At 36.7% G+C, this 21764-nt stretch overlaps 1 protein-coding gene across 3 annotated transcripts; it reads left to right on the forward strand.

Annotated features, from left to right (window-relative positions):
- The first annotated feature begins 1683 nt into the window (after positions 1-1683).
- CBLL1 (Cbl proto-oncogene like 1) lies at positions 1684-16406 on the forward strand. Of its 3 annotated transcripts, none has more exons than XM_037511595.2 (6): positions 1684-1857; positions 7357-7524; positions 10702-10802; positions 11157-11240; positions 12303-12376; positions 14957-16406. In XM_037511595.2, the coding sequence occupies exons 1-6, from the start codon at positions 1794-1796 to the stop codon at positions 15990-15992; spliced, it is 1527 nt and encodes a 508-aa protein (XP_037367492.1). In that variant the 5' UTR covers positions 1684-1793; the 3' UTR covers positions 15993-16406. The 3 variants fall into 3 exon arrangements, with proteins under 3 accessions (XP_037367492.1, XP_037367490.1, XP_037367484.1); XM_037511593.2 differs by lacking the exon at positions 1684-1857 and adding an exon at positions 2851-2905; XM_037511587.2 differs by lacking the exon at positions 1684-1857 and adding an exon at positions 2919-3090.
- The last annotated feature ends 5358 nt before the right edge of the window (positions 16407-21764 follow it).

The raw sequence follows: 21764 nt of genomic DNA on the forward strand, positions 1-21764 counted from the left end.
TGTGCCACCAGGGAGGCCCTGTGACACAGTTGTTAAGAGCATTAGGAGATGAAGATTACTATCTGAACCTTCTAAAACAAGATCTATGGTATCCATCCTGTTTTTCTCATAACACAGTCAGTGTAAATGAAAAACATCTTGAATAACATTAGCCTATATCCAGAGGCTAGCAGATGTCTCCCAGTAAGATGAAAATATGGAAATCTCAGTGTTTCAGATTGCCCATTTTTACATGACCTTTCATTTTATAAAGCTTAGAACAGTATCATGCTATAAAATAAATGTGAACTTAAAAAAAAAGATTTATTAATTTATTTAATTTATTTATGCATCAAAAAACTGGGGTATAGGTCAGAGGTGCGGGGGTGGGTGAGAGGATTCACCAGCAATAAAGTGGGGAGCAGAACAGGTGGATGTACTGAAATACACTGCTGAGGGGAGCAATGGGCAAGACAGGAGAGGTCTGAGCCACCATGTGGGTTAGCTCCCTGGGCGGGGATCGAACTTGTGCTGCAGTGGCTGCTGATAGCTTCATAGTGCTGAGACTTAACCCCTTGCACCACTAGGGAGGTCCCTGAATGTGAACTTTCAATAAAGAAATTGTGACTGCTTACAGCAAACAAGTCATCAATACAAAATACCAAAGAGCAGTAATAATATATGTCTATATATAGTTTCACCTATCAAAAGAGGTAATTTGTTAGGCTGAACTGGTAAAGGAACACAGCTACAATTGTGGGGGAAATGAATATAAAGCAGAGATACTAACATAATTCAAAGCAAAAGATGTGAAGTCTAACATTTATCTAGCATTTTATCAAGAGGCAATCTAAGATTGTTCCTTCAATATAACTTCATAATCGAATGTGCCACCGTAAAATGGTGACAGAACTTCTGACTTACATAGATTGCAAAATACAGTTTGAAGGCTCTTTTTTACTCTGTTTCTCAGCAGATACCAATATTATTATTCTGATCCTTGGTTTGCATCAATTTGAATGTAGCTGACAGGCTAAATATCAGGGGGGCGGGGGAAATGAAAAGAGAACTTACTATGAGAAAATTACCTTCTTTTGTACCCAAACTGGTGAAAAATGCCTCCTGACCATATTAGCAATGTATTTAGAAAGCCAGGGAGGTATGGGAGTCAAGAAAGCTTCCTCCTACCTCCAAAACAAACAATGCCAGCAATCGAAAGCATCTTGAAAACCAGTTAGGAATACTGAGCTTTACATTTTAACATAAGCAGTGGTAACTCTGACTCGTTAATGCCCCTAGTTGTGAACGGACTCAAGAAACTGTTTAATAAAGCTGCAGATATAATAGGGAACCATTTAAAAAAGATCCCAGTAAAACATTAACCAAGTGACACCGAACACTGACAGCACTGATGATCGCATTATTTAAAGCTGTTAGTGTGTAGCTATCTAGACATACCACATCGCCACACACACTTTATTTAGAACTCAGCACCGTGAAGCCATTTTCCATAAGAGGTCAATAAAATAATCTCCTGTTGATCTAGGAACTCTGGCACCGAAAGCGTGAATAACTCAAGGTAATGATGTCGTCACCAAGGGACGACAAGAATAGAACCCAAATCCCTTGACTCCCAAGCTTGTGTTTTCCACTAATTGTGCTCCTTTCTACTCATCCGAGAGCATCAAGAAGAGTAAAGCTTGGAGACGGGAGTGGACACAAATGAGCCAAGCCCGCGAGGTGGACACTGCACTGAGGGGCCTCAGGAATCACCATCACCCTTTGGCACTTTCTGTTTTGTTTGGCCGAGGAAGATGAAGGCAGCAGCGCCCACAAACCCCTGGGACCAAGAGCTGGAACTAGATACAGCCTGTTGTGGTAACTCTCCCTTCATCATTCCGGGCCTTTCCCTTTTAACCTCTCCCCTCCGGCCAGCCCTAACGCTCCCTCCACCTGGCTCCAAGGGGCACCCCCTCTCCTTCAGCTCCACTCCGCACAGCATCGCCGGGGGCCCCCAATTCCAGACAGCGCCCTCCACCGAGCGCTTCGTCCAGTACTTAGGAGAGGTGATGTGTGTGTGTGTGTGTGGGGGGGGGGTCCTAGCGCCACAAGCGTTTTCTTTAGAAAATGAGTGGTGTCAAGCATTATAAATGTGTTGCAAACTGTTGGAAACTTACGCGGAGGGAACAGGGGGGCTGGGGGGCGGGGAAGCGGGGGGCCCTCTACCAAGTCTGCTCTGCGTGGGTCTATGCGGTTCGTCACGACCAAGCAAAATTTAGACAAAGCACAGAGCCTTTCTCTCCTGCTGGGAGCTCCACACGGCTCACCCATTCCCCGGGCACCCTCCCAGTGGAGGACGCCTTCCGGAGCGCGCGTGTTTACACTTTCCCTAGACCGGGTGGAGACAGACACTGGCGGACTCGGGGGGATTCCAAACCGTTACTCCGCCCGTCGGGGTGGGGCCAGCCAACGGCCGAGCATGCGCAGTGGGCCCGGCCGCGGCTAGAGTCCCGGCGCACTACAAATCCCAGAAGGCAACGCTCCGCGGGGGCGGGAGGCCGCCTTACCTGCCGCAAGCTTATTCTCCGGCTACCACCGCTCCCCTACCCCGTTCCCGTCGGTGTCCTGTCCACAGTTAAAAAAAACTTTTTCTTGAAGCACATGAGAAGAAGCTTAGCAAACTCGACGCCGAAGCGTCTCGCGTACTCGCTCTATTTTTCCCCCGCCCGAACTATGCCTGACTTCTTCATCGGAGTAGGGCAGTGGCCGCAAGAGAAGGGAGTCCTTGGAGGCCAAAGTCAGGGCAATCCTGTCGCACTTCCGCCTCCCGGGCGCCGGAAGGCAGCGCGCACGCGCGCCGAGCGACTCCGGGGCGGTTGACTTCCGCTCCCACAGTGCCCTGCGAGCAGAATCATGGATCACACTGGTAAGGAGGCGGAGGCAGTGGGGGTCCCTGTTCCATGCCCCCTTGGCCGGCCAGGGACTGGTCGCCCAGCGGGCATAGAGGGGTTGCGCTCGCCCTACAGCAGCGGGGTGCGGCGGTGAGAAAGGACTCTCACGGGCCTCTCCCGGTGCCCGGCAAGGGCCTACTGCTTCCCGGCCTAGCCTCCGGTGTGGTACCTGCAGCCTCGGTGCCGGCAACAGCCGCTTCTTTGCTGGTTCTGCTGAGCTCGGACCTGGGACGACCGGCGGTGCCGGCCTGGGGAGGGGAGAGCGCCCACTCTTTGCCCCGCTCATCCCTCTGCTGTGCGCTACGTTAGGAGGACTGGCGGGTAGATTCCCGTCTCGGAGTCGGGGAAGCCTCATTCCGCCGGCTGTGGTTGGGCGAGAGTGGGTTGGAGACTTCCTGCTGCCCCAGTCTGCTTTGGGCGGGTGCTGCGACACTTCTTGTCGTTCTTTCTTTTCTGGTCCTTTAGGGACTAGAGGTGGGAGAATGGAGTGGAATGTGATTTTCGGAATTAAGCGCGGAGCAGCCTTTTTCCTACCTAAGCCCAAGTCTTGCCGCGCGTTTTGGCCGCTGGTCCTGATTCATCGTTTGGGGGCATTTACAAAGGAGAGCTTAAAAGCAAGACATTCCCATTCTTCTCTCCACGCAAAAATGCCTCCACTCTTGGTTGTGTATTTGATTTGTGCTTCCTTGTGGTTTTTGAATATTGCATGACTGCGCCTTGAGTTAGTGCACCGCAATTGTATCAACCATATCACAAGTGGAGGAAGTCTCTTTACTCTCTTAAGTACTAAGATGTCCTCAGCCATCAGATTCCTTAGTTATATAGTTATATATTGCATATTCCAGATATCTGTACGCCTGTTAGAGGGAAGCCAGGAATTGTTTGCAAAATATGGAATGGTATAAAAAAGACGGATTGAGTTCCCATGCGTGTGGAAGTTACGTCCTATTGGGGAAAAACAATAAACAAAAACTGAAAGACCTAAATGCTTACAGATTATGATGAGTGGTGTGGTAAAGACACATGGGAAGCATTAGAACGATCAGGGAAGCTTTTTGTGGAAAGGTAACATTTAAGCTCAGATCTGATGGAGAAAGAGAATCTAGCCATGCAATAAATAAGGAGAAAAGCATTTCCAGCAAGTACAAAGACCAAGGTAAGAAAACAGATAAGGTTAGTTGGCTGCAGCTTAGTTAGCTGCGAAGAGCCCAAAGAGGAGATTGGGAAGGAAGGCAGGAAACAGGTCCTCCAAGACTTTCAAGGCCATGGTAAAGATTTGAATTTTAAGTCTAGTACTGAACAGTAGAGAAAGATAATCTTTTCTAAAAATACAGTAAGTTGTCTGGAGAATGGTGTAAGGGGAAGAGGCTAGAGTAATAGAAAACAGACAATTTAGGAGGTGGTTGTGGAACCAAAAGGGAGGTGTGGCTTAGTGAAAAAGAGTGGGAAGGTAGTATTTTTTGTATAGAACTCATACAGGTACTGATGGATTGGTTTGGAGGTATATAAGAGAAAGGAGAGAAACCTAGGTTTCTAGTATGGACAGTAGAGCTAGTAATCTGAGCTGGGGGAAACTTGGGAGAAAAAGGACTTTTTTTTTAAGAGATGGAGGTGAGACAGGAATTTGGGTACAAGGTTTTGTATGCTGCAGTATGAAATGTATATTGAGAGATGTACAAGGGGAGATTAAAAATCAGGTGCAGAACAATGGAAAGATCTGCACTGAAAGAGAGTATCTGGGACTTAGTACCACATCACTTCAAAGCATGAGGAGAAATGAAATCATTTATAGAAAGTGAATATAAAAGAGGACCTAGATCCAGACTAGTGTTTGGAAGTTTTATAGAATTGAAATAGAGATCTTCATGTTAGAATAGCAGATCTTCTGTGTTAGCAGAGTGTTTCTCATAGAAGCCTATTATTGGGCTTGGGAGTCAAGCCTTTTTCATAGTGTAGAGGATGTTATGTTATCATACTCTAATGTAAGTGGGTGTGCGTTTTAACTTCACTCTCAAAGTTACCTAAGAAATTAAAACTCATCTTCACATGAAAATGTACGTGAATGAGCTGACCACTTAAAAAGATGCTAGTCAGTTATCCCTTCTGCTGAGAGATAGCCTCTTTTCTATTTAAGCTTCATTGTAAGTTAATATCCTTGAATTCCTATCATGAAAAGATACCAGATGCTGTAATTGATTATGATTACAGCCCTGATGGAAGATACAGATTTCCCTGAAATTCATAAATGTGAAAACTATTTAAAGTCACAAATAAAATATTGGCAAGTTAGAAAAGGCCAGGCAGTCAGTAAATGGAAGACAGGTCTTATGACAGAACAGGCATTTCAAAAGAATGATTTTAAAAGCAAGGGATTAAGAGTGGCCCTTGGGGAAATCAGTGGAACTCTTGATCTTATGTTAAGTAGAAATTACTAATTTTTATGATCAGGTTGAAAAAGTCAAACAAAATGAAGACTGTCCTGTTGTGGTCTAATAAAATTTTGCCAGAAAAGTCACTCCAGGAAATTCCCAGTTAATACTTGATTCTTTCTTTGGTCATTCTAATTATTAACGGCAACTTAAATTTTGTCAAACAACTCTTGGTTACTTCAAGATTCTAAATAAGTCTTTTAGACTATGTAACATGGAAGTGTTATTCCTTTATAAAGTGGATTCACCTTAAATAACCTGTTATCCTTAGTTCTTATTTTCTTTGTAAAATCCAAGGACTTAGGTTGTTTGGACTTTGTTTTTGCTTGGCATTTTCAAAAGGAAATGGTGCTGTATGTCCTGATATTGCATATTTGGAAGGAAATTGTGCTATATGTATTGATTTTTAATTAAAAAAAAAAACAAAAAACAAAAAACCTCAAGACAAAGCCAGAACGATGTCACTACTAAATGCTATACTTTATGATCTTAAAATCCATGAGGCAGACCACTGATTCTTGAAAGTGGCAGTAGGCACTGTAGGGAACAGAAGTGACTTCAAGGCTTCAGGGTATTGTGAAAAGCACTTGTTATAATGAAGTGCTGGTATGATCATTCACCAAGGTAAAACAGTTACACTTCTTTTAATGCCTGAAAAGACAGCATTGAACTGCCCTGCCTTTTTTAGTTCATTGATAAATCAGAAATATCATTTGAGGAAAAAAAGAAAGTTATTCTGTCATCTGTGTCTTTTGTCCGTTAAGTATTTTTGCATAGATAAGTAACTAAAGTGAAAGCAGATGAATTACATTATTTAACGTGTTACTGCATCTAGCCAAGTATTGAAAGTTGGTCATATTGGATTTATTTTAACTCATGATTTTAGCTTTTGTAATTCCTTTTCCATGAAACTTTTTTTGAGGATTAGCTTTTATAAAAGTGAAAATAGAAAGTAAACTGAAAGAAATTTAGTTAAGAACTTATTTTGAATTTTGTTCTATATATTGTTATTTACAAAGAGTGCAAATCACTGTGAATTGAACTTGTCTGTGATCCTAGAAACCTTGGAAGTTACTGCTTCAAAATTTGACTTAGTGAATTAGACAGTTTTGCTATTTCAACTGAACTGTGTTTCTGCAGAGGCAGTTCTCCAGGCTTGTTCTTTAAGTTGTCATGTTTAAAACATTACTGTTTTTCAAGAAATCTGCATTTCCTTTGTTAGGACATTTCCTTTTCTTTCTGTCTTTAATAGTAAAAATGAGTATTTTCTGTATTGTAACTTTTTCACGTACTTGAAAGAAAGGTGACTTTTGAACTTTAAATGGAATAATTTCTGTTAAATAGCCCTCCCATTACTCACTGGACTTGAATTAATTTATTTCATTGCTAATAACAAGCAGGACTTAGAAAAGTATAGGTTTTTTAGAACTATTTGAAGTAGGGAAACCTTAAAGTTTTCTATTACAGTGCAAGGGAGACTCACCTTCATTAAACTGACTTCATTTTCAAATGCATTATTTAATTTGTCATTGTCCATGTTAGCTTTGTTTCTCGTGTTTTGTGTGTGTGTGTGTGTGTTTTTTTTTTTTGTACTGCTGTAGATTCAGTTTACAAAGTTTATTGAGTGCTTATTTTGCATGCTGATCAAAATAGGGTTAGATTTCTTTTTTTCCCCAAAATATATAATTAATTCAAGACAGGTTCTTATCTTGGATTTATGAAGGGTTGTATAGTTCTTTAAACCCCTTTGAAATTATATGAAAAATTTTATTGTCCCTTTTTTTAGGGATAGGTTCTGTAACTTTTATCAACTTTTCAAAATGTTAATATATTTCAAAAGTATTGATTGCTTTAAGGGTTTATCTAAAATCAAGAAAATTAGCACTTACACTTATATCAAATAATATTTAAAGTGAGAACCCAGATTCTGTTGCTTTAATACTATGGCAGACTAATCTTCAAATAAAAACTAAAATTAATTTTTTATTCTAATATAGACAATGAGTTACAAGGCACTAATAGTTCTGGATCATTGGGTGGTCTTGATGTTCGAAGACGAATTCCTATAAAGCTCATCTCCAAACAAGGGAACAAAGCCAAAGCTGCACCTCGAACTGCAAGGACTATAAACAGGATGCCTGCAAAGGCTCCACCTGGTGATGAAGGTAATTTGTTTAAACAAAGGGGTCCAAAAGTCTTTCTGTGATACCTGACTCCACCAAATAGTCCATGTGATCTTATTTACTTGTAGCTACCTTTTAAAAAAAAAAAAATCTTTCATACTCTCCTGTTTTGTTTGGACATCACCTTTTGGCAAGTTGTACTTTTCTCGCCTGTTAGAGGTTTTCTTGTTTAGTATTCCTTCTTCCTGAGGATAATTTCTACTACATCATTATTATAGTTACTTTTTAATGTATAACTTCCCTTTTTCATGTAATTTGCAGTTGAGATTTTTGCCTTCTCAGTATGTAAAATGTACCTAATTAAAAAAATAGACTTGGGTGTTTCACTTATGGATATACTGTAACAATTTTTGTGGATTAAAAACAATGTTGCAGTACATATCCTTGTACATATAGCCTTAGTATGTGTACTGGAGATTTTATATTTTGCATCAATTTGAACATGTTAGCACTTGATGGATATTGTGCATCTTAGAATTTGACAGATATTCTAAAATGGCTCTTTAAAAAAAGTACATCAGTTTGTACCTCCACATATCAATATTGATACTTTTCAAAATTACTGTTCTGATGTAAATTTCTTTAGTTGTGAGTGGGTTGTATATCTTTTCATAATATTGGCCATTTCTTTTGCCTAGAATCAGCCTGTTTATATCATTTCCCCATTTTTTATTTAGTTGTCTTTTTCATGATTTTTAGAAGTTCCTTGTAAATTAATAAAATTGACCCTTTTATCATATATCGTGCATATTTCCATTTTATCTTTTGAACTTGCTATATAAAATTTTTTTGTAGAGAAACTGAATTCTATGCAGTCACATAATCTAATCTTTTCTGTTATGACTTCTGGGTTTTATGACATTCTTAGAAAGACTTTTACCATATTACCTGAATATAAAACAGTACTTCTATCTTACCCTTTAATACAGGGTTCCCAAATGATGACCTGTAGGCTAATTCCAGACCTAGTTTTGTAAAGAAAGTTTCGTTGGAACACAGTTATGCCCATTCCTTTCAATATTGTTTGTGACTGCTTCCACACTGTAAATGTCACAGTTGGGTAGCTGAGAGACAGAGAGCACATGGCCTACACACCCTAAAATATTTGCTTATTTGGCCTCTTTCAGAAAAAAGTATGCTTGTGCCTGCTTTGGAACATTTATGGATATGTACTTGGTTATTTAAAAAAAAAATGTGGAGTCTGACTTTATTTTTTTCTCCAAAACAGCTAGCTGTTTTTCTCAGTCTTTGAATAACTGTCTTTTCTCGCTGAGTAAGAATCCTACTCTTACTATATATTAAGGTTTGCAAGTATTTGTGTCAATTTCTAGATTTTCTATTCTGCTCTTGCTATGTTTGTGTTTCTTCTTATAGAATCAGATTGTTTTAATTATACCATATGTTATGGCTCTTTATATTGTAGTTTCTCTCCCCATTTTAAACAATTACATTTGAAGTCAAATGTTACTAATCGTAGTATAACAGTTTAGAGCTACTGCTGCAGTAGCTATAACCTCCAGTCCCCACCTTTGACTGTTTTGTTTTTTTTAATATACAAAATTGTGTAATAAGGCAAACAGTGTAAAAAGGTAAATAAAATCTCCCTTCTCAGGTACCCCCACCCCAAACCCTGACTCCCCAGTCCATACTATTTTTTAGAGGGAGTTCTGGTCTCTTAAATAGAGCAAACTGAGGCTGAAGGCACTTTTGTTATACTTTAGATTCACCTAATTTGGGGTAAAAATGGTGACTGTTTTTTTTTTTTTTTTCCCCTAGACATTAATTAAAAGTTGTGGGTGCCAGTATGCTATCTATACAAGTATGTGTGTGTCTGTATGTGTATAGTTGAATGATGGCTGTGCAGATTGAACTACTATGAAAGATGATCATGTGCTCTTAATCCTTGGCTGTTGTTTTGCTAAATGATTTTCTGCATTTTAGATAAATAAGAAAAATTTATTTTCCTTATTTTGAGATTTAGATGACACTAGCTCTTTTATAAAGTTTAAATGGTCTATTTAAGAACCAAGCATCACTCAGATGTAACTTACAAGAACACTTACTGAACTCTGCATTTGTATAGGACATAATTAGACAGCAGTACATTGAAGTATTTATGTCAGCTTCAAAAAATTCTTGCATCTCTGGGGGTGGTGGTGGGGGGGTGGGGTGTGTGTGTGTGTGTGTGTGTGTGTGTGTGTGTGTGTGTGTGTGTGTGTATTCCCATCTGTCCTTACACAGGTGATGTACTTTAGCCATATGGGTAAAGTTAAAACTTGTGTGCTTTGGCTACTCTGTTTACCAGTTCTAGGGCCAAAAGAGTTGTGAGAAGCCTGGCACCTTGGAAGGATAGATTTGTCTTCTCAGCTTTACTCTAGGTAATTGGATTCTACTAGAATCCCATCAAGACTGTTCGCTGGTTTTCTGGTTTTTTTTTTTTTTTTTTTTTTTTTTTTTTTTGTATGAGAGGATTCCCATCAACTTTTTAACTAGGTTAGAAAATTTGATCTCATTTGATCTTCATATTGTCTTGTGTTGTTCATATTGATATATGCAGCGTAGGGGAGGATACTTGTAATAGATATGACATAGTAACTGCTGTTTGATTAACCACTGAAAGGTTTTAATTGAAAGGATGCAGTATGAATATATATTAGTGTTTTTAAAATTAGTATTAGCTTAAGGTTGAAAAAGTCATGTGAAGAAAATACTGGACAATTGATTTCATTATATTCTTTTGCTAATAAAAAATGAACCTCTTGAATCGTGCTACTTTTAGAATAAGTGATGGAGAATATCTAAAAAATCTGAATAAGCATTATTATTAATATATTTTTATAATAGAATCTGTTGAATTAATAAAAGCAGTTGAATAGGAGTAAAGAAATCAGGTCTGTTTCTGGCCCTGCTTCTGTTGTTCTCTATGTTGAATTAGTATGGATCTCCATGTTGCACTGTTCTCAACTATGAAGTGAGAAAGTTGAACCAGTAGATTGTCAAGATCACTTATAATTGATGTTTTAAACTAGTCATGTTTGGAAGAAATTTGAAAGGCGTCAGAAGGACTTTCAGTGAATAGGTCTGTTTTGCTGTGTACATGTAATTCCAAAATTAAATTTGAGCTTTGAAAAGTTAATAGTTAACACTTTCTTTTCTCAGAAGGATTTGATTATAATGAAGAAGAACGATATGACTGTAAAGGTGGAGAACTGTTTGGAAATCAGCGAAGATTTCCTGGACATCTTTTTTGGGACTTTCAGGTATAACAAAAAATTGAAAAAATGTATCAGAACCATGCAGAATATATAGAGTGGTAAGAACTTTTATTGTAGCTGTGCCTTTTAGCACACACATATCATTTGTTTATTAATGCCCTGTTTCCAAAAATCAGTTGAAATGATTTTCAGTAAAGCTCAATAAAATAGTAACCATTGACACTATTTGTTAAAAAAAGCAAACTACCAGTGATGGCATAGCAATGGTGTGGAACATGAAGGAATTATGCTAAGAAACCTTTTCAAAGCTTTTATACAAAACTAGCCTTTTCATTGTATAATCTGTTGATATAAATTTTAGAAATACTTACAAAGAAAAAAATAATTATATTTCAACAGATAAACATCTTAGGTGAAAAAGATGATACGCCAGTTCATTTCTGTGACAAATGTGGATTGCCTATTAAAATCTATGGACGAATGGTAAGTAACTAAATTAAATTCCGTGTTTCTAAATGTAAATACAGTGAAGTAGGATTTAAATAGATAGGTTTATTAATTGACTAAACTGGTGACATTTTAAATGAGTATAAGAATTTTGGGATAATATTAAGAATCTAATGGAATTTTCTTCACAAATTCTTGAACTACTTGTAAATTATTGATATTTGCTAAGAAACCTAACTTCTGAAAATGAAATAATTCCTTTGGCCTATTTGACATCTGTTAGTTTACATTTATTCTAATTTATTAAGGACAGTTTTTAAAATTTAACATAAGATCAGTTATTCATTTCTGTCAGTTACAATTTTTAGTAAACAACTGAATATTATTATTAAATATTATTTAATATTTATAATTTCTGAAAATTTGAGTTCTGATCATTTTTAAAAAGTTGCAACCCACCTATAATTTTACAGTGTTTTTGGCGTAGTCTTCCTTTTAGAAAATGATAGTTTTACATTTGTGTTTGAAAAACAATTGAATTCAGTAATATATCTCTGGTGCTAGAGTGCAGGGATTGTGCCCTGTTGTGTTGCTAGATAATATAAAAAAATAACTAATGGGCTATGAGTTTTAAAATGATTTAACATCATTTTTCTGTGCCCTTCTAATTTATTTTTAGATTTTTAGACGTTCATTAAAACTACCAGGGAAAAATGCTACTGAAATGTTGGAAATATTTGTTATTTTAGTGCTTTGGAATAGTTTCAAGAGGAACAGGATAAGATGAAACAGAGTAATCTTCAGTATCTTTTCATCAGCATGAATGAAATTAATAAGGCTTATACCTCCAGAGACTGTAAGCAGTTGTGTGTATATATACATTTATTAGAGAAAGGGCCCACTTTTATCACATTCTCAAAGGACTTTGCAGCTGAACAAGATTTATTACTTTTATATAAGTAGTACGTAGCAAGTGTGAGTTTTAACAACTGTTCTCAAGTGCCGTCTGTGTCTAGGTCACTTCACTTTCTGTTATTTTTTTATGGAAATATTTTTAAATTGTTCTGGTATGCTTAACTATATTATGTCTCTCTTCAGATTCCATGCAAGCATGTATTTTGCTATGATTGTGCTATTTTACATGAAAAAAAAGGAGATAAGATGTGTCCAGGGTAAGATCATCATATTTTTAAATAATAAAGTTTATGATGTAATAATTTATAATTTGTTAAAGGTCAAAATGTGATATAAACTTACTACATGATAATCATATGTGTAGAACTAGCTAATCTTTTCTTTGTGACCCCAGAGTTGACCATAGCCATCTCCTTAGGTTGTGGTTAAGTAGTTATTAATTCACATTAATAGCACATAAAATATATGTGCTATCATAGAAAATGGTTATTTCCTTTTTTTAATGGGACACTGGAGAGAGAGAGTACAGTATAGTGATTGAAAGCGAAAACGCTGGAATCAGTTATCTTGGGTCCAAACCATGTTTTTCCATTTATTAGCTGTGTGATATACGCTGTTTGTTCCTCTATAAAATGCAGCTAATAATAGTGCCTACCTCGGTTATTGTTAGAATGAGTATATGTATGTATATTTTGCCGTATAAGTGAAATAACACGATTTTTGAGAATTGAGTTCTAATCTTTTTTAAAATGCAACCTAACTGTATTTTGGTAGTATATTATATAATGTATATTATATATTTTTTATGCATATATGTCTATTGTGGAGTAGCCAATCATTTTTTAAAATGCAATACAACCCAATTTTATAGTATTTTTGCCATATTCTCCTTTTAAAAAATGATAGTTTTAACATTTGTGTTTGAAGAAAAATGGAATTCAGCAGAATAGCTGTGAGGGTAAAGGACAAGAAGAGTGTGTGTGTGTGTGTGTGTGTGTGTGTGTGTGTGTGTAACCTAGCATATCGTAAGTACTGTATAAGTTTGTGTATTTGTATAAGACTATTACTTTGAAGTCTGATTATTACTCTTGAGTATATCTTAAAATACCATCATGGCATAGATTCAAACAAGTTATGAAGTGGAAGTCTTGATTGGTATTGAATCATAAAATCCCTGATAGAAGGCTTGAGAAAAGCTTTGAGAGAAAGTTCATTGGAATAACTGTAGGATTCCTAGATTACTTATAACCATTGTTTAAGGAAGTCCCAAGATTTGTAGTTTTTGTTGATGACAAAGGTATGGACAGTAGTAAGGGATGATTCCCTTGTAGGAATTGGCAACACTGAGAAAAGGATGATTTATTCACATGCTAGTAACAACTAATTATCATGGCATATTTTAAATTAGGCCTTTAAAGTAACAGGTTATGAAATCTGTTCTGTGAGTTTAAAGAATCTTTCCTAAAAAAAATGCTTAATTTTCCATTGCAGCGTACACTTTAGGAATCTGATTGATTCCTTAAGAAAAAGGATTTTTGATGTTATAAAACACTATGTAGAGAACACTAAAAGGTTTCCTCTTTTATGTAAGTGTTCTAATATTAGTATTTAAAAGGGAACTTAGTTTTTCAGTATGCACCTGATCTGTTCGCCCTCAGCTATTTTAGAGCATAAGTTCTAGATTAACAGGTCACATCAGGAAGTGAAGGAGGGCCACTCAAGTTAATGTAAATATTATGTATTACTGACTGCTTTTAAGTGTCTCATACCTTGTTATTGTGGAGCTATTTCTAAGCTAACAGTCACTTAGAAGAAAATAAGTGTCAAAGGTCACTGAGAGAAACGTACTAGTATCAGCAAAGATATCCACCCTTAGAGCAAGGATGGAAAAATCGACACAACTCAAAATCAAGACTACAGAACCATTTACTGTGGTGTCAAGTTACTGGCACATATTCAGTGATAATAGCCCATTGTTGACGAATCCCAGTGCTTAATTAGTGATTTAATACTGTCAACTTGTAAGTAGGGAAATGTATATACAAAAATACACATGAAGAATCACACAGAAGATTAAATTACTTCTCCAAACTTCTAGAGCCAATACCAGATCCCTCTTCTCATTCCTATTCATTCTTCTTTCTGCTATTTCCAAAAGACTCTAAGTGCACAGTGGATTAAACATAATGAGAAATAGTTAAAATTTTGACCCTCAGTCATTAAAATGTTGAGTTAAGGTAGGAGTGTATAATCTTCTTAGTAGTAAATTTGCCAGACAGTTCAGAAAGATTTCCTTTTTTGATGCTTGACAGTTAAGCTATTTATGTTGTTTTATGTTACGAAATCTGATGATTATGCTGACCGTTCTCATTTTTGTAGTCTGCACAGCATCTTCCACTTACTGTCTTCTTCGTATTAGTGCTCAGCAGATACTAACTGCTCAATAAATACTGTACAAATTTGAATTGCATGATTGTGACAGATCTATGGCTTGCTCTTTCTGGAACTTCTTGCAAATGGATGCAAAGCATAGAATTGTTTGAGAAAGTCAGATCTTGGGAAGAATAACTTCTTTTCTGAAAACATTTTATTTGATAAACTAATTTTTTTTCTTTTATTCAGAATTTTTGAGATTGATAGAAATGGTGGTGCTTAATAGTGAATAGACAACAAAGGGGGAGCGGTAAGGTTCATGTACAATAACTGTAACTTTTAGTTGTGAGTATTCGGTGTTTTCCATAGCAAACAATGGTTAAAAGTAAGCATATCTATGAAATTAAGTGCATTATTTTTATAGGCTATTTTCAGTAAATCAAATTTTTTCCCTTTTAATTTAGCTGTAGTGATCCTGTGCAGCGCATTGAGCAGTGTACACGAGGTTCTCTCTTCATGTGTAGCATTGTTCAAGGGTGCAAGAGAACGTATTTGTCTCAGAGAGACTTACAGGCTCATATCAACCACCGCCACATGAGAGCTGGAAAACCTGTTACCCGTGCTTCACTTGAAAATGTTCATCCTCCTATTGCCCCACCACCAAGTGAAATCCCTGATCGTTTTATAATGCCGCCAGACAAGCACCATATGAGCCATATTCCGCCAAAGCAGCACATCATGATGCCACCACCTCCTTTGCAACATGTGCCACATGAGCACTATAATCAGCCTCATGAGGATATCCGTGCTCCTCCAGCAGAATTGTCCATGGCTCCACCTCCACCTCGTTCGGTCAGTCAGGAAACCTTTCGTATTTCAACAAGAAAACACAGCAATTTGATAACTGTCCCTATTCAGGATGACTCAAATTCAGGTGCTAGAGAACCACCACCTCCTGCCCCAGCACCTGCTCACCATCATCCTGAATATCAGGGTCAACCAGTGGTATCGCACCCTCATCATATTATGCCTCCACAGCAACATTATGCACCACCCCCACCTCCTCCACCACCAATAAGCCATCCAATGCCACATCCTCCCCAGGCCGCAGGTACTCCTCACTTGGTTTATAGCCAAGCTCCACCTCCACCAATGACCTCTGCTCCACCACCAATAACCCCTCCCCCTGGACATATTATTGCCCAGATGCCACCTTATATGAATCATCCTCCTCCAGGACCTCCCCCACCTCAACATGGTGGTCCACCTGTAACTGCACCCCCTCCTCACCATTATAATCCTAGCTCTTTACCCCAGTTCACTGAAGATCAAGGAACTCTGAGCCCTCCATTTACACAACCAGGGGGAATGAGTCCTGGTATATGGCCTGCACCAAGAGGGCCGCCTCCTCCTCCACGAATGCAGGGTCCGCCTTCTCAGACCCCACTTCCTGGACCACATCATCCAGATCAGACAAGATATAGACCGTATTACCAATGATAATAGTATTTTGAACTGAAGAGACGATGAGGAAAAAAACTTATGTATAGTCAATCTTTTAATTAAGCTTTGACTGCTTTGGGAAGGAAATGCACCTCTTACTGAGGTGACTATAAAACACTTAGGGTCTTGTCTCTTAAAATGGTTTTAAATCTTGACCTTAGAATTGATTTCACGTACTATACTGTAGTGCAGATAAGTGGCTCAGTTGAGCACAGCTATATTTTAACAACTTTATTCCCCCAGTGTGGTAAATTGACCCAGAGGTGACCATTTGTAAAAAAAATTTGAAAAAAATATTTCATTGTTTCACTTTCCAAAGTACTGCTTTTGTTAAACCCAATGTTTAGTTTTTCTTGTGATACATTTTGTTAACCTGTGTAAAAGGATTAAATTTCAATATGGTTGTAAAAATGCTATTTTTATGTGAATTTAAGTGCAGCCACATACTGTTTTTTAAAACCATATGTTTTACCACTAATTTCCCAAAGTTACAATAAAATCCCTAAAAGTAAAAATCTACTAGATTTTACTGTAAGGCAGACTGTTAAATGGTAAAGAATTATTTCACATTTTAGGCACTGAAATTTTGAGGTATATTAGAATATAATGCACTTCACTTGGATGCCTTTTCATTTTTAGGCAACCTCAGGAGCACCAAAATACATTGGAATTCCAGTACTAGGACATATTTATGTTTGTAATCTTAAAAGGCATTACTAATTATTTAGAAAGATATGGCCAAAGTAATCAACTCTACATGCTCCATGCTGTTGAGGGATGCTATTACTCATTAATGCTTTTTTACCGAATGGTTGGAATCACATGATGCACCACACTCAATAATCTTGAATAACATTATTTTATAGAGCTGTTTAAATGGTGTTATTTAGATGACATTTGTTCTACTCTGCTCATTGTCTTAAACTAAACATTGAGAGCTGAATAGGCTTTATGTAATTCCTCATTTCATAGTAGAGTTTGTTCCTGTATTTAAGTGGGTTCTTGTTTGTTGGGTTTAAACTATTAATTTAAATGCCGTGGAGGATTTAAATACTGTATTAATGAAGGACATTCTTGTAATCACAAGCTTGCATTGCTCAGGTTTCATTACTGTGTGATAAGGGTTTTTTCTCTAACTTGAAGTATAAAAACAGTTATATCCTATTCCTTTTATTGGTTAAACAGTCTAAAACTTGGAATATTTTAGCATGGAGTCTACAGTGAAAACTACCAGATGATTTTGTATTGGAGAAAAGTAATGACAAAATTGTGAATTTCAATGCTATATAAGGTGCCTTTAGAGTCAGTTTTTGCATTATAGGGGCTTGTTACAGTCCAGCTAAGATGACCACTTACAGTTTATACAGAATTCATATGTATAAAATCATTCTTAGGATATTATTATATATCCTTTGAATAAACCCCTGTGAAGTATTTCCTCCCCTCTAAAATGGTGCATAATATAAACATGAAATGTGTAGTATGCAGATATCATTTATTAAATAGTTTGTAGTGTAAATTTAGAACATTTCTTTTTGACAAAGGGTGAACTGATTGCTAATTTACCATTTAATTCTGTCAGGTACAGGCAAAAAAATTTCTCATCTTGGCTATCGAGATACGAAGTCATCTATGACCTTAGAGCTGAAGTTAAAAGTAATATAAATGGCCATTTCAGTCTTGACTAGCCGAAAATAACTAACACAATATTTTTAAGTTAAGTGATTTTTTTCATACCTAGCAATCTGAGAGTCCAGTGTTAATGCAATATTTCTAGTGAGAAATTCTTGTTATTAGAAGCATGGGAGTGAAATAGTGTGAAATGCTGGTGGTGAATGCTTCTATCATCTTACTGTAGGTACTTGGACTGGTACAAACTTGATTCCCTTTCATGCTCCTTTCTTTGGAGATGTTAAAATATTACTGTTGAAAACTCAATACCATTCTTTGTTTCATGTAATAAGAAAATAGCCAAATTCATTCTAGAGCTTCTCGACTATGAAGAGCTCTTCTGTTTTTATTGAAATTAACTAGCGTTGAATGTGGTATGAAACCACTTAGCCTATGTATTGGACAAAAAAAAAAATAGTATCATGATAAAATTCCAACATATTGAAAGAGATTTTTAGTCTTACAGAAATGATTATTTTCGTTTAGGCTTAAGAAATACATGTTACGCAGGGAGGCAGATCAGATGAATGTGTTGTAGCGGACAAAATTTTTAAATGGTGTTAGACTTGAATTCATCCAGTTATTGTTTGAATGAGGGTGGGTGGGTAGAAGAGTAACAAAATTACTGTTAGTGTTCCTTTCCTTAAGAAAAAGATGTGAATCCCCAGCCTTATTTCAGGGAAGCCTTTGAAGCTATGATGGACATAAGTCTATATGTATGTATGTTTCATTATATTGCTCTTAAGACTACTGAGGTGGCAGTTTAATTCTTAAAAACAATAAAATGGAAGCATAAATACTATTTTGCCTAGATGAATTTTTACCTAATCATGACACATGAGAGAATGCAAAATTTCCATGTTTATGTTGTTATACCTTTTACAGTAAAATTAGACTCTTTTTGAGATTAAAACCAATAGTTGTTAATATTTCTTTAGTGGCTTGCTTGTTCAGAGTATCATATTATATTTGGGGAAGTATCAGTTGTAAAGACCATAAGAAACTATATACATTTTACCCTGTAAAAACCACTTACTCAAAATCATTGTGTAAATAACTAGATACCACTGAAATAGAAAAGATTTCAACGTTTTTAAATTCACAGTAAATAACTACTGTATGAATTACACAGAACTGCTTTAGGCTTTGTTCTAACATGCTGGAAGAGAATCTTTCATCATTTTAGAAAAGAGCCATATCCTACCTTTCATAATTTTTTTCTTTTTTGAAAAAGCCCTGTAAGTACGTGGGGAAAACCTAAAGTAAAAATATACTTTTGTAGTGGTTAGATACTAAGTTGATATGTTGATGTTAATTGAAGATTGACATAAACATACTCAAACATAATATATTCTGATTGAAATGAATTTTTCTTCACTGGCTCGTAACCTATTAAATTGTGACCTAGAAACAGCAAAATTTACTTACGACAACATATACACAAACTAATAATGCAGTACTGTGTTTAATAGAGGGGACAGTGAAGCAGTTAAATTACTTGGGAGTGGTATTAATAAAAACTGGATTTTCCAATTTTTTTTTTTTTGTTTTGGTTCATACCCCTTCAATTTTCCATATTAAGGGAAAAAATGTTAAATGTTAAAACTTTTTTGTTTTTCTCATCTGCCTATCTTTAAGGATCATCAATCTGTAAGTATTGCAGAATCACAGGACTGACATGAACGATGGTAGGTAGTGGTTTTATCTCTCACTTGGGCAAGGCTATTTGTTTTTTTAAAAATCCAGCATTTTAAAATGTTAATGTATGATGTGACCTAAGAATATCCTATTTGTACTCTAAACAGAGTTGTAAGCACCAAGTTTCATATAGCTTTATTTAAGTTCTTTTTCTATTACTGTGTCTTTAAATTGTTCTCTCTTTGTCTTCCAAAAATTTAAAAACTTCTGTTCCTTTTTACTTCCTCTTTCAAAACCTAATTTTTGTTTCAAAATTTGTCCTCATTTCAATTATACAACTAATCTTTTTGGGAAAAAATGTTAAATCTTAGAAATAAAGATAGAGATCCCTTTTGCCACTATTGCAATTAACAGTTTCCTCCCAAGGAGAAGTACTATTGTAACTTTGGTGTGGATATCTATCTATTCATTTTAGTTACAGAGCTAGCGACTAAATAGGCTCATGCTCTAGTTAAGCACTCTAATCCCATGTACTTCATGACCTATACTAATAAATATATACTGAACACTGACCATGTGGGAAATAAAGATTCATTTATTCATTCAGATATTTGTATGCTAGGTAACATTAAGCACTGGAGATGCACAAGACTCTAGAGACAGATAATGCATTTCATCAAATTATAGAACATGTTAAAAGTGTGGCAAAATCCTATGTAGGGGGCCTCCCCTGGTAGCGCAGGCGGTTGAGCACCACGCTGTGAAGCTGTCCACAGCCTCTGCAACGCCAGTTCGATCCCGGTTGGCCGGCGAGGGTCCCACATGGCGCGGCAGACCTCTCCTGTCTCACCCACTGCTCCCCTCAGCAGTGTATTTCATCAATCTGCCTGTTCTGTTCCCTGGTCTGTCTCTGGTGAATCCTCTCACCCTCCCGTGCATCTGGCCTGTACCCCAGCTCTTGTATAAATAAATAAATATTTTTTAAAAAATCCCATGTAGGGAAGAAGGTTAATAGGTTTGGAATTTAAATGGAGTGGTCAAGGTGGAACTCAGAAAAGATGACATTTGAACAAAGATTTGAGTAGGTGAGTTGTAGCCACATAGATAACATAGGGCAGAACTTGGTAGACGGGACACAGTTTTACATAGATCTTAAAGTGGCATGGCATCTGGCATATTTGAGGAAAACAGGGACAGGTGGAATGAGTGAGATAAGAGTAAGAAGAGGAGGTCAGAGAGGCAATAACAGTAGGGAGATCACAGGTCTTAGCACATCATAAAGGCTGACATTTCTCTGACATAAGAGGCCGCAGTGGTCCTGAGCAAAGTGGAATAATGTTCTTTTTGAAAAAGGATTTATTCTGGGTGTGTTGAGAAAAGACCAAGGAACAAAGACCAGTCAGGGGATGTTAATATTTTACACAAGAACTGATGATTGTAGGGATCAAATAGTGGGTGATGTGTGGAAGTATATATATTTGACATAAATATATAAATTATATAGACTATATATAAAAAGCACCAATTATATGCTAGTCAAGTGTATTAATAAATAGGGGATATAGTCCCAGCTCTTTAGCAGCTTTTATCCTAACTTACCTGGGAATTGTTAACAGTCATCCTTAAATTTTTCTCAAAAAACTTCCTACATTCTTTTGCAAAGGGTAGTGGCCCAGAAAAAATAATTACATTTAAAAATGTATTACCAAAACACACAAACACATAACCGTAATGAGAAATAGTTTAATTCTGAACATTAATTATGTTCAAATAGATTTTCTGGGTACATTTAATTGTGCAAGGCTAAATTACTGACCAGGGCAAATCTGTAGATTGTACCTATATTGTTTCTAAGGTTAGTCCTGCTGTGTAAAAGACCAGTTTTAGAAAAGGTTTTAGTTTAGGGGGGAGGTAATTTTCCTAATGACTAAGAGACTGGGCTCTGGAATTGGGCTGCCAAGGCTGATTCTGGCTCCACTATCTGCAACTATAGACTGATTATCCTCTTGGAACCTTCATTTATTTTGCTTTTCTAAAAAATGGAAGAAAACAATACGTACCTTGTGGGGGCTATTTTGAGATAAAATCGATACCAGATATATTTTTTCTAAAGGTACAATCAATAGAATTCCATGACAGATGGTTCAGCCTGACTCACTGGAAGAATGGAGTTGTCATTAACTGAGGGGAAAAGGTAATAATAGACAAATTGGGGAAATGATCAGTAGATTAGTTTTGACATGTAAAAGTCCAGATAAAGATGGCAGAAAAATGAATTAAATATTCCTTTTCTCTAGTCTTGTTTATGCAGCATAAAGTCAAACTTGGATTTAAAACATTGCATTTGCATTTTCTAAGTGGTAAGTTACTGTGTTTAAACAAGAATAGGTATCAAATGCTTAATTATTAGAAAATTATTTTAAAGATAACAACTCAACATGTGTTAGCTTCAACGTTCCT

The sequence above is a fragment of the Talpa occidentalis genome, unplaced genomic scaffold, assembly GCF_014898055.3.
Source record: "Talpa occidentalis isolate TD23 unplaced genomic scaffold, MPIMG_talOcc4v2.1, whole genome shotgun sequence".
In the NCBI taxonomy this organism is placed as follows: Eukaryota; Metazoa; Chordata; class Mammalia; order Eulipotyphla; family Talpidae; genus Talpa; species Talpa occidentalis.